We start from the raw sequence: 12,007 nt of genomic DNA, 5'->3' as shown, positions 1-12,007 counted from the left end.
TGGCGGCGCGAGCCGTTCCCTCAGATTTGGTGTTTTGGCCGGTGTGGATCTAGGAGCGCGGGCACGTTTCAGATTGTCAGGATCTAGAGCCGCTCGTGCTTTCGTGAGGCTCTGATCGGCTATTTTCGGTACTCAGTGTTTGCGTTTGTCATGTGTTTTCCTTTTGGTGGGTTGAGGTTGGTACCTGTGGCGCGCGGAGTTGTTGACGAGTTTTCTCTGAGGAGGGTCTGTCTGCTACGAGCCATGGCCTGAGTGGGGAATATAAGAACTTAAGTTACGGCAGGTTTTGCTCCGTCGGTTATACCATGTTCGAGTGCAGCAGTGTTCTACGCAGTTATTACCAATGAGGAGAAAAATTTTATTTTTAGTATATCGAGAATTTAAAAATTTTGTAGAGTGGGCCTAGTCGCTAATGTCGTGGACGTCAAATGGTGCCGTGCGTGCTGCTGATCCTTCTTTAACCCTGTTAAGGCTTGTCTGCGAGGCTTCTTGATTGGATATCTCCGGAAGTAGATGGCAACAGATAAACTGTAAGTTTTGAAATTTAGTCTTCGTCTATATTACGTCAGACGGACCTTCTGTGGACCTTCGCTGGGTAGACTTTGTGGCCTACGCTACGCCGGTATTTTTCACCTTCGAGATAACGTTTGAATATAACTGTAATTTTTTGAAGCAATTTTTTTTATTAGACACAGCCGCAAGTAACTACGTCGTCAAGTCTGGAATTGAGTGGTTACCTATTTGGGAGGGAAATTGTTAATATTTTGTACCCTTTATGCGAGTTATGCGTACTGGGTAAATTTGTTTTTTTAATGAGATTTTATTGTAATTTTTTGTTGCAATTTTTATAACATTATAAATTTTTATGTAGGTATTTATCAAGTTAATTTCGAAAGGTGTGTACTCAGGTGCTCGATAGGGTATTTTGTGAGGCAGAAAATTGGCTGTGAACTATTATAATCATTTATCGTATATACATATTTTTTCTTTACTGCCTGATTATGAACTTTCGAATTGGACTGGAAAAGTTTGAGGCAACAAGTAATTATTTTGCCAAAAAACATTGAATGAGTAGATTAACTGAACCGAGCACCTAATTTATTTTGTGAAAGGTGGTAATATTTTATATTTATATATATATATATATATATATATTTATATATATATGTATTTTAGGTTGCAGTTTTAAGTGATATTGTTTTTTTTAAGTAATATTGTATTTTATATTTATTGTGGTGGTTTTTGATGTTAACCAAGTCAGAACAGCATCTAGTTCATGTGCGACACCCGTGGTGCACCGGGGGGGTTATAGGTATACTTGTTATTTTATAGTGTTATGTACTTCTAGTCAAGAGGGGCGAAGCCTGATATACCCTGTTGTTAATTGTTAAATTTAATATCCTTATATATTGTTTGGCATGTTCTGCTTATATTTGTTTTATGGTCATATAAAGAACCAAATAATACATAACTAACTCACTATTTCGCTGTCTATTCTTTGTATCCTGCCTTCCGCAAATTTTTGGGTCTAAGGGGGGTACAGGCTGCGCCACTCTGCTACAGCGAGAGCAGTGGTGTTAGTTGCGGTTTATCTTGGGTGTTAGTATCGTTGTGACAAATCACCATTCATTATGCCGACGGCGTGGGTTCAGAAACTATCAAAACCAGACTTGAAAACAAACTTAATTGCTGCTGGTCTCACAGTTGAAGAGACTGAAGATATTGATACCTTAAGGAAACGGTTTGTTGCGTACTTAAAAGGAAATAAAGGGGATGTGCAGGAGGGGGCATGCAGTGTGGGGGGCACTGTGGAAAGTACTGATTTCAAAAGTCGATTAGCGTTGTCTACGCTGCATAATGTGCCAATGTTGAAATCTTTTGAACCTTGCGAATTATTGAGTTTTATCGTTGCTGTGGACAGGGTTAAATGAAGTCTACTGTTACGGTCAGATATGGACCTCATTCAAGGGTTGTTATGTCGAGTCTCAGGGGTGGCATTGGAGGTTTTCCTGGCCGGTCTAGAAAATGGTGATAGTTGGGTTACTGTGAAGAAGCAGCTCTGGGTGGTGCTTTGTCCCACACGTGAAAAGGAGGATTTAATAAACAATGTTGTTAAACGTTTTCAAAGGCCCAAGGAAAGGATGGTAGAGTTTGTGCAAGATGTTGGAGAGGCGGCTTATGCGTTGGGGATGGAATTTTCCGATAATGAATTTATCTCGTTGGTCTTGGAAAACATGGCCCCCGCCATGAGACAACAATGTGCCTTTTTGACCTTGCCAACTACTAAGATTGAGTTAAATTCCTGGGCTATGCAGGTTGACAATCTTATGTATGCTTGCCAAAAGTATTTTGTGCAAGTGTCTCATGGAAAATCAAGCGAAGTTGGTTTGGGTGTCAAGGAAGTTTCAGAACCGGCAGGAAATAGTGGGAAAACAGTGGTCTGTTTCAAGTGTGGCAAAGTGGGGCATATAGCTCCTAAATGTAGGGGTGATAGTGCGATAGGGCGTAAATGTTATAATTGTGGGAAGAATGGACATTTTGCTAGGGAGTGCAGAAATAATAGGGATAAAAGGAGCAGTTCGGAGGCAGCCAATGTTAGTGTGGTGGATGAGCAGCATGTTGCGATTATAAAGCATGGGTCTGGAGGGAAGAAAACAAGCAGCCTTTGGGTTGATGTGAATATTGGTGACATCACTATACAAGCCATGATTGATACGGGGGCAACCAATTGTTTTGTTAGTCAGAAATTTGTGAGCCAGGTTGTCAAGGAGATGCCAGAGTTGAAAAATAAAATCATGGTTGAAGAAGGTTTCCGCTTACAGGTAGCATATGGTGGTTGTGTTCAGGTGAAGGTTAATGTGTTAATACATTTTAAAATAGGAAAGTTTTCATGGAGTAGAAAGTTCTGGATTCTGCCTGGGCTTCTGTGTGATATGTTGCTGGGGCTAAACTTTCTTGAGGAATCGCGAGCTCTTGTGGATTGCTCAGGGCATAGGTTAATTTTTGGTTTCGACAAAAATGTTTTAATTCCTCTAGCTAAGAAATTAAAGCATGGGGTGAAAGCATACTCTGGTATTGAGGCAAGAGAGAAAGGATTAAATGTGGAACAGGAAAAGGTATTACAGGAACTCATTGATGAGTTTGGAGATGTTGTTACCAAACGTTTGGGTAAATGTGAACTATTGCCCTATAAAATAAAAGTGAGTGACGAAGAACCCATAAAATGCCGCCCATATCAGTGTTCTCCTCCCAAACTTCATGCCTTTAGGGGAATTATAAAGGAGCTGGAACAGCAAGGAGTGATAAAGCACACTCTTTCCCCATATGCTTCGCCAGCTTTCTTGGTGAAAAAGAAGGAGCCCGGAAAATTTAGACTTGTATTAGATTATCGCCAACTGAACCAGAAAGTAAAAGTAGACCCATTTCCGATGCCAAATATCGAAACTCTGTTTCAGTATCTGAGTCAAGCCAAATTCTTTACTGTGCTGGATTTAAATTCCGCCTTTCATCAGTGTGTACTAGATGAATCCAGCAAGATGTACACAGGTTTCGTGACTCCTTGGGGACACTATCAGTGGGAGCGCGTGCCTTTCGGGGTGAATTTTGGAGGACAATGTTTGTCGCGTATTCTAAGTTCCCTGTTGGAAGATTTTCAATTCAAATTTGTGGTATCCTTCCTGGATGATATCCTCATTTATTCTGAGTCCTTTGAAGGACACTTGGAACACATCAAATTAGTTTTGGAGAAACTTCGTTGGGCAGGTCTCACAGTGAACCCTGGAAAGATTGTGTGGGCCAGTGACCAAATCAAATTCTTAGGGTTTCTGGTGTGTGAAGGGAAGTTGATTATGGATCCCGAGAAGATCTCCCCAATAGTGAATTTTCCTGAACCCAAAAACGTAAAGGGGGTGATGCGTTTTTTGGGAATGATGGGTTACTTCTCAAAATTTGTGCCAAATTATGCTGAGCGCTGTGCTCCCTTAAACGCTCTTAAGAAGAAAAACTGCATTTTTCACTGGGGTGAGGAACAACGAGTTGCCTTTGCAGACTTGAAATGGGCCATCTCCCATCCCCCTGTTTTAGCTTTGCCCAATTTCAATGAGAGATTCACTGTGCAAGTTGATGCCAGTAGTCTAGCGGTAGGTGTTGTGCTTCTGCAGGGAGATGAGGGAAATCGGCGTCCGATTGCCTACGCGAGTAGAACCCTAAATGACCACGAACAAGCCTACAGCGCGTATGAAAAGGAAGCCTTGGCTTGTATTTTTGGAGTTGAACGTTTTGCCTGTTATATTGAACATGATGAGTTTGACCTCCTAACTGATAATCAAGCGTTGACTTGGGTTTTCTCCCATCCTAGGCAGTTAGGAAAAATAGGAAGGTGGATTATGCGATTGACCCGTTTCCGTTTTAAGATTGTCCATGTCAAAGGAGCAGATAATAACGTGGCAGATGCCCTGTCGCGCATGTATGACCAAAGTGAGTTTGAGGTGCGGGAGAGTGAGCCTTCTGAGGAAGTCTTATCATTGCATAGTCAGGGTGAATTTGAGGTACAAGGAAAAGTAACAATAGGGGCCTGTTTATTTCTTCAATCTATTCCAGAGTTTTTCACTAATTTGGGTGAGTGGCAGAGAGATGATCCTGATGGGGTTTTTCTTCATCAGAAATGTGAGGGAGGCACTTGTAAGAATTTTGTCATATATAAACAGATTCTTTATTTTGTCAACAAGCAAGGTAGAAGATTTGCTTGGGTTCCTAAAGCTGCGAGAGCGATGGTTCTGCGCTATTTTCATGACACCCCGGTGGGAGGCCATATGGGGGTTAGTAAAACAGAGGCCAAGATTCGTAGGGAATTCTATTGGGCTGGCATGCATGAGGACATAAAAATGTATGTGGCAAAGTGTTCCCACTGTCAGTTGGCTAAGCAGCCCCAGAACTCCAGAATGGGCCCTTATTCTGTACAAATCCCAGAGCGGGTATGGCAAAGAGTCTTTATAGACATCTTCGGACCTCTTCCTCGATCCAGTAGCGGAAATAACTGCATCTTATTGTTGGTTGATGGGTTCTCTAGGTTCATCATTCTGTTCCCTCTTAGGGATATGAAAGCCAGTACCATTAGTGGAAAGCTAGAACGTGAAGCCTGGAAAATATTTGGTAGTCCAGAACTCTTAATTTCAGACAATGCTTCCTACTTTACTTCTAAAACTATGTCGGATATGTGCTTTAAATGGGGTGTGAAGCAAGTACACACAAGCCCATATTACCCTTGCCCAAATCTAGTCGAACGGGTGAACAAGACTGTCAAAGTAGCTTTGACCATTTTTCATCATCGAAACCAAAGGTTTTGGGACACAGTGTTGCCGCTATTAAATGTTGCCTTGAATTCAGTTCCTCATGGAGCTACCGAAAAGTCACCTAACATGGTTCTATTTGGTAGAGAATTACCTCATCCCTTATTGAGTATATGGGGAATTTCTCCCTCCTGTTTTGAGGCCACCGGAAAAGAGTTGGAGGAAATCTGGTCCAAAGTGGACAAATCCTTGGTGAAGGCTCATCAAACCATGAGTAAACGCTACAACAAAGGTCGCATTGAGTGCAATATCAATATTGGTGATTTGGTGGTTTGTCGGAAGGTTACGTTGAGCAAAAAGGTAGATTTTGTGTCGAGCAAGCTTAGTTTGGCATATGAAGGACTTTATAGAGTCCAAAGTTTCTTGACCCCAGTCACTGTAAATCTTGTGGACCTTGAAGATGGCAGAGTTGTGAAGAAAGCTCATCTGTCAGCGGTGAAAAAGTATATTCCATCCTAGGAGGTTGTGTGGATTTGGTTGTTGCTTTAGGCACCAGCATCCTCTGTCCTCTTGAGATCTTTCTTTTGGCTCCTTGATGTAGTTTTTGTTGATCTCCTCAGTTTTTGGTTTGTGCATCCTTGTTTGTTTTGGTGTGGTGAGTTAGCATTGGAGGTAGTTGACAAATTTGAAGCTTTTGTTTCCTTTGGTTTTTCTTTCCCGGGGGGGTGTGTTTTTAGGAGGGGTGGCTGTGACGTGTGTGTCACGTCACATTTGGTGGCGGTTATTTTTGTGTACTGGCGCAGTGTTATTTACCGTTTGCCGTGTGGCGGCGCGAGCCGTTCCCTCAGATTTGGTGTTTTGGCCGGTGTGGATCTAGGAGCGCGGGCACGTTTCAGATTGTCAGGATCTAGAGCAGCTCATGCTTTCGTGAGGCTCTGATCGGCTATTTTCGGTACTCAGTGTTTGCGTTTGTCATGTGTTTTCCTTTTGGTGGGTTGAGGTTGGTACCTGTGGCGCGCGGAGTTGTTGACGAGTTTTCTCTGAGGCGGGTCTGTCTGCTACGAGCCATGGCCTGAGTGGGTTACCTTTTACTGCCGATGGAGTGGCTGCGGGAATGAATTTCATGGCTGTAACTTAGTGTGGAAGTTCGGTAAATCCTTGGTGGAATATAAGAACTTAAGTTACGGCAGGTTTTGCTCCGTCGGTTATACCATGTTCGAGTGCAGCAGTGTTCTACGCAGTTATTACCAATGAGGAGAAAAATTTTATTTTTAGTATATCGAGAATTTAAAAATTTTGTAGAGTGGGCCTAGTCGCTAATGTCGTGGACGTCAAATGGTGCCGTGCGTGCTGCTGATCCTTCTTTAACCCTGTTAAGGCTTGTCTGCGAGGCTTCTTGATTGGATATCTCCGGAAGTAGATGGCAACAGATAAACTGTAAGTTTTGAAATTTAGTCTTCGTCTATATTACGTCAGACGGACCTTCTGTGGACCTTCGCTGGGTAGACTTTGTGGCCTACGCTACGCCGGTATTTTTCACCTTCGAGATAACGTTTGAATATAACTGTAATTTTTTGAAGCAATTTTTTTTATTAGACACAGCCGCAAGTAACTACGTCGTCAAGTCTGGAATTGAGTGGTTACCTATTTGGGAGGGAAATTGTTAATATTTTGTACCCTTTATGCGAGTTATGCGTACTGGGTAAATTTGTTTTTTTAATGAGATTTTATTGTAATTTTTTGTTGCAATTTTTATAACATTATAAATTTTTATGTAGGTATTTATCAAGTTAATTTCGAAAGGTGTGTACTCAGGTGCTCGATAGGGTATTTTGTGAGGCAGAAAATTGGCTGTGAACTATTATAATCATTTATCGTATATACATATTTTTTCTTTACTGCCTGATTATGAACTTTCGAATTGGACTGGAAAAGTTTGAGGCAACAAGTAATTATTTTGCCAAAAAACATTGAATGAGTAGATTAACTGAACCGAGCACCTAATTTATTTTGTGAAAGGTGGTAATATTTTATATATATATATATATATATATTTATATATATATATGTATTTTAGGTTGCAGTTTTAAGTGATATTGTTTTTTTTAAGTAATATTGTATTTTATATTTATTGTGGTGGTTTTTGATGTTAACCAAGTCAGAACAGCATCTAGTTCATGTGCGACACCCGTGGTGCACCGGGGGGGTTATAGGTATACTTGTTATTTTATAGTGTTATGTACTTCTAGTCAAGAGGGGCGAAGCCTGATATACCCTGTTGTTAATTGTTAAATTTAATATCCTTATATATTGTTTGGCATGTTCTGCTTATATTTGTTTTATGGTCATATAAAGAACCAAATAATACATAACTAACTCACTATTTAGCTGTCTATTCTTTGTATCCTGCCTTCCGCAAATTTTTGGGTCTAAGGGGGGTACAGTATTTCACACCTCCACCACAGGCTCGCTTATTTATTTTCATTTCTATTTATGCCAACAATGTGTTGAACAGCTTTTAGCATCCTCATTGTTAAAATTGTTATTCTTATTTTTTTCATTTCTATTTCTGTATCTAATGTGGTTAATAGCGTTAGGAATCTGACACCTCCACCATCATTTGGCTTATTATTGTCTACTCGTGCTTGCGAAATTTTTTACTGTGTTTGGCATCTGATACCACTGATACACTTCTTAACATATTCCACCCCACTTCCGATTGCATTATGTTTAATTGTGTTTGACATTGGTCAAATTCACTATCGTATTGATCACCATATGCTTCACTAGAGTTATACATATTATCTGCGAAGTATTTAATGGAGATCTTCCATCGGCCAACTCCAACAACGAGCCTATAGTCGTATTTTAAATATCATGTTCATACTCATGCCTAAAATGAGATTGCCTGTTTGCACTCTGTATCGTGGTTAACATAGTTTTTAATCTGATCATCTACTGTCACAATGCCCATTAAAGTCGTACCTAGTCCTGTCCGTCACCTAGCAAACAGATATGGAAATGGAATGTTTTTATCTTCTCGTTGGAGATTGTTAGAAGGGATGATATCTGAAAACATGTTAATGGAACATTAATTTTATAAATAAATATGTTCCCCGGGAAAACCACACTGTGTGTAATTTATGAAAACTTTAATTCGGTTAAAAATCAGATAAAACCTAGTTTTGATAATGACATTTCAAGGTGTCATAAATCTGTTAAAGTACCCTTTAAAGGGACTACAATTTTGGGAAGTTTCTGACTCCCTATTTAACTAAGAAGTATTCCATACCACCCCAAAACCATTCGGTATTTACTTTCACCTAAATCCTAAGTTGAGTCTGCCACTATTTTCCCTCATACTTAAAACCTTGTTGTGGAAATATCAGTACCTGTCCATAACTTAAAATATTTTTAGTTTTTAAAATATATATGTATTTAACAGTCTTCTTTTAGCGCTGGAATTAGTAAGTCCAAAATATTAAAACTATATATTGTGTAGTCTTTTTATTTAGTCTATTTCGAAAGATCTATTAGCAATATGTATATAATGTAGTCATATGCAGAATACGAAGGAACCGTGTCAAAGATTCGGGTTGCAACTGCAGGCACCATCTTCATTCCATTCCAAATACTACCTGGATGGCGGTAAATCAACTGCTGACCACAACTTCGGATGGTAGCTCTTAAGGACCCGCCATTTTCACGTTTTTGTTTCCGTGCCTATGTCACAAAAAATATATATATTTTTTTTCATGTGAGCAGTATGAAGAATTATAAATAGTGTCTCAGTTCGGTACTCGACTCTTTTCTACTCCAAACCTTTTACATATCGTATATCTAAGGGTTGTATTTCACTGGAAAGAACGTAAGATTGTCGACAAGTTTAGGGTTGAAAGTTAATAGTATTCGCAGGCTTTCACGGCCGTTGTCTGAAGTAGCTTGGCTTCCAGGTTGTAGCCGCGTCCTTGGCGAATAATTCACCGACGTTTCGGTTGACATTGCACAGTAACCATTATCAGGGAGCAGTTACCTATACTATACCTACAGTAGCTTGGCTTCTGGGTTGTAGCCGCGTCCTTGGCGAATAATTCACCGATGTTTCGGTCGACATTGCAGTCGCCATCATTACGTACAGTAGGTAACTGCTCCCTGATGATGATGGTGACTGCAATGTCGACCGAAACATCGGTGAATTATTCGCCAAGGACGCGGCTACAACCCAGAAGCCAAGCTACGCGTACTTCGTGGTTAAAAATGGACACGGCGTGGAAGTGGACCTCGGAGGCCACGAAAGTGGTTCTCTGATGCAAGGGATGTGTGGGTCGTTACCACAAAGCCGAAATACCAGAACGTCGAACGTACAATAACGGCGAAAACCATAACGCCGAATGCCAAATTGACCGCAACGCCGACAGCTAGAAAACTGCTGTGTACCACAATGCCGAAATACATAAACGCCGAAAAATGTTGATGCGGGGAGGGGGGGGGGGGCACAGGAGCAAAATTAAAAACAACTGAATGAATTTGTGTGCTAACCTTACCTAACCTAACCTTTGTGGCAGTCTTGCAATGACATTTTTCGGCGTTAATGTATATCGGCGTTGTGGTATACATCAGTTTTCTGAATGTCGGCGTTGTAGTCAATTTGGCATTCGGCGTTGGGTATTTCGGCGTTGTGGGTCGTCCCCGGGACGTGCGAGACGCAGTGGGACACACGCACACGCCTCCTCCGCAGCTGTGGTACCAGCGCCGGCAGGCGGGCGACTCGCGCGCCGCGCGCCGCTACACGGCGCAGGAGTTCTCCGCCAGGACGCCGCTGGACGCCTTCAAGCCGCAGGATGGCGTCGCGACGCCCGGCGGCGGGGAGGCGGACGTCGGCGAGATCAACCTGGCCGACATGAACCCCGAGGACATCCGGGTGAGCGCGCCGACCGCGACACGCCTTCCAGCGCCTACATCAAACCCTTGTTGTTACTTGTTTGTATTCGTGTAGCATATCTCCATCGGCCTATCTCTCTATCTATATCTCTCTCCTCTTTATACCTCTATCTATATATCTTTATACAAGTCACTTTGTCGCAATGAAAATATTAAATGAGCTATGTTTTTGACGTGACAACGTCTAATAAATCGATGAACACCGGCTGCACGCACAAAAAGTGTCCCGTTGCGCACATTGTCCCGTTACGCTCATTGTACGCTTGCGCCGCATCTATCTCTCTTCCACTCGATTGGAACAACCATCTATTTGACTTTTTCGAGGCACATTAAACTTGAAACACTCCCATTAGTTTCCTACTTTTCCTATCATCGTCCTATCCTTAACAGAATAACACAGATTGGAAGAAGTTAAATAGCAAACATGTATAAAAGTTATAGTTAAAATAATCTCTTCGTTAAAGTAATAAACATATTTGAATTAATGAGTGCAAATAAAATTAAATTTATCAATTAAATTGTAGATTTAATTTCACTCCTTTGTATCCATACATAATAGTGATAATTCAATAAAATGATTCAATTTTATTCATAAAAGTATACAATCATTTCATCAATGTTTTGTTATGACGTTGTCACGTTAAACTATCGTCCGTAAACCGACTTTACAGACAACCAATTTTTTTTTACCTGTCACAGGTGTGGCATAGATAAATAAAAACACGCTCGTATTCGAATGCAACGTTGTGTCAAAATTTGAAAGCAATCGGTGACGAAATTTCGGAGATTTAAATTTTTTAGCGAATCAAATATTTACATTTATATAGGGCCTATATTTATACTAGCCGTATGCCCGATGGGATTTGCCAAATTTTAATCCCCTATCCAACCCCCGTTAGCGGTTTGAATTTTCAATACTGCTTTCTTAGTACTCACCTATGTTAGCCTATATAAGGAATATCTGTGCAAATTTCATGTTTTTAGACCAACCGGTTTTTAACTGTGCGTTGTCTGTCTGTGTCAAGAATTTAATTAAGTAGACTAGCTGAAGCACCCGGCATGGCCCGGTCTAAACCCCCCTTGAGAGCTGATTCTCAGTTGTTGGCTATGGCTTTCCAGGTTTAACTGGGCACATTAATAAGCACTATACCACAAAATAAAAGCTTATTTTAATATTCGAAATTTTTATTGTTTATTAACAATTTGTTTTAATGAAACCTTATTTACAATATAAAACTTTTCACAAATTTTCGTTAGCTAATACATAGTAATAATCCCTGATTAATGTTATTTCATAAATGCAAAAATAGCTATAGCCATGTGTTGTACAAAGTTACAATTGTTTTTTCTTGTAGAGTTACAAACTACTTCTTGGCAACTGGTTTGCAAAGGAATATTTTGTAAAAGTACAGAGCAAATATTTTTCTGTGTAGAGCTCCCTCCCTACAAGAAGAACCCTCAAGGTGATAAATCTGCAGAGTGACGCCTAGGTTGGTTTGTGCCACGGCTGGTAAAGGGGCCTCGTTTTAAAAGACTCAGCCTGGTACATATACTTATTTGTGCATAAGAGTGTAGTGTTTATCCTACATCAAGAAAATATCGCGAATTTTGCAGATCTCTAACAAGATGGAAAGTGACTAGTTATGATGAACGATGATGTTTAGTGATGGATCGTAACATGACAACTAGGGACTGGAAAATTTCGCACATTGAATGACCCACAGGTTAGCCTCCAAATATCCCGGCATATTGAAGCAAATACTTATAATTTGTACATC

The 12,007-nt window shown here is 40.6% G+C and overlaps 1 protein-coding gene across 1 annotated transcript in view; it reads left to right on the top strand.

The window, feature by feature from the left end:
* The window catches only part of LOC134540951 (probable G-protein coupled receptor 179), a 247,960-nt gene that overhangs the window by 179,783 nt on the left and 56,170 nt on the right, over positions 1-12,007 (top strand). The window contains exons 9-10 of the mRNA XM_063384039.1: positions 4,413-4,497; positions 9,998-10,209. Coding sequence (XP_063240109.1) covers positions 4,413-4,497; positions 9,998-10,209 — 297 coding nt within the window. The remainder of the gene's footprint in view (positions 1-4,412; positions 4,498-9,997; positions 10,210-12,007) is intronic.

The sequence above is a fragment of the Bacillus rossius genome, chromosome 17 (assembly GCF_032445375.1).
Source record: "Bacillus rossius redtenbacheri isolate Brsri chromosome 17, Brsri_v3, whole genome shotgun sequence".
NCBI classification, from domain to species: Eukaryota; Metazoa; Arthropoda; class Insecta; order Phasmatodea; family Bacillidae; genus Bacillus; species Bacillus rossius.
Note: the sequence above shows the minus strand (reverse complement) of the source record. Positions and strands in the feature narration are given on the sequence as shown.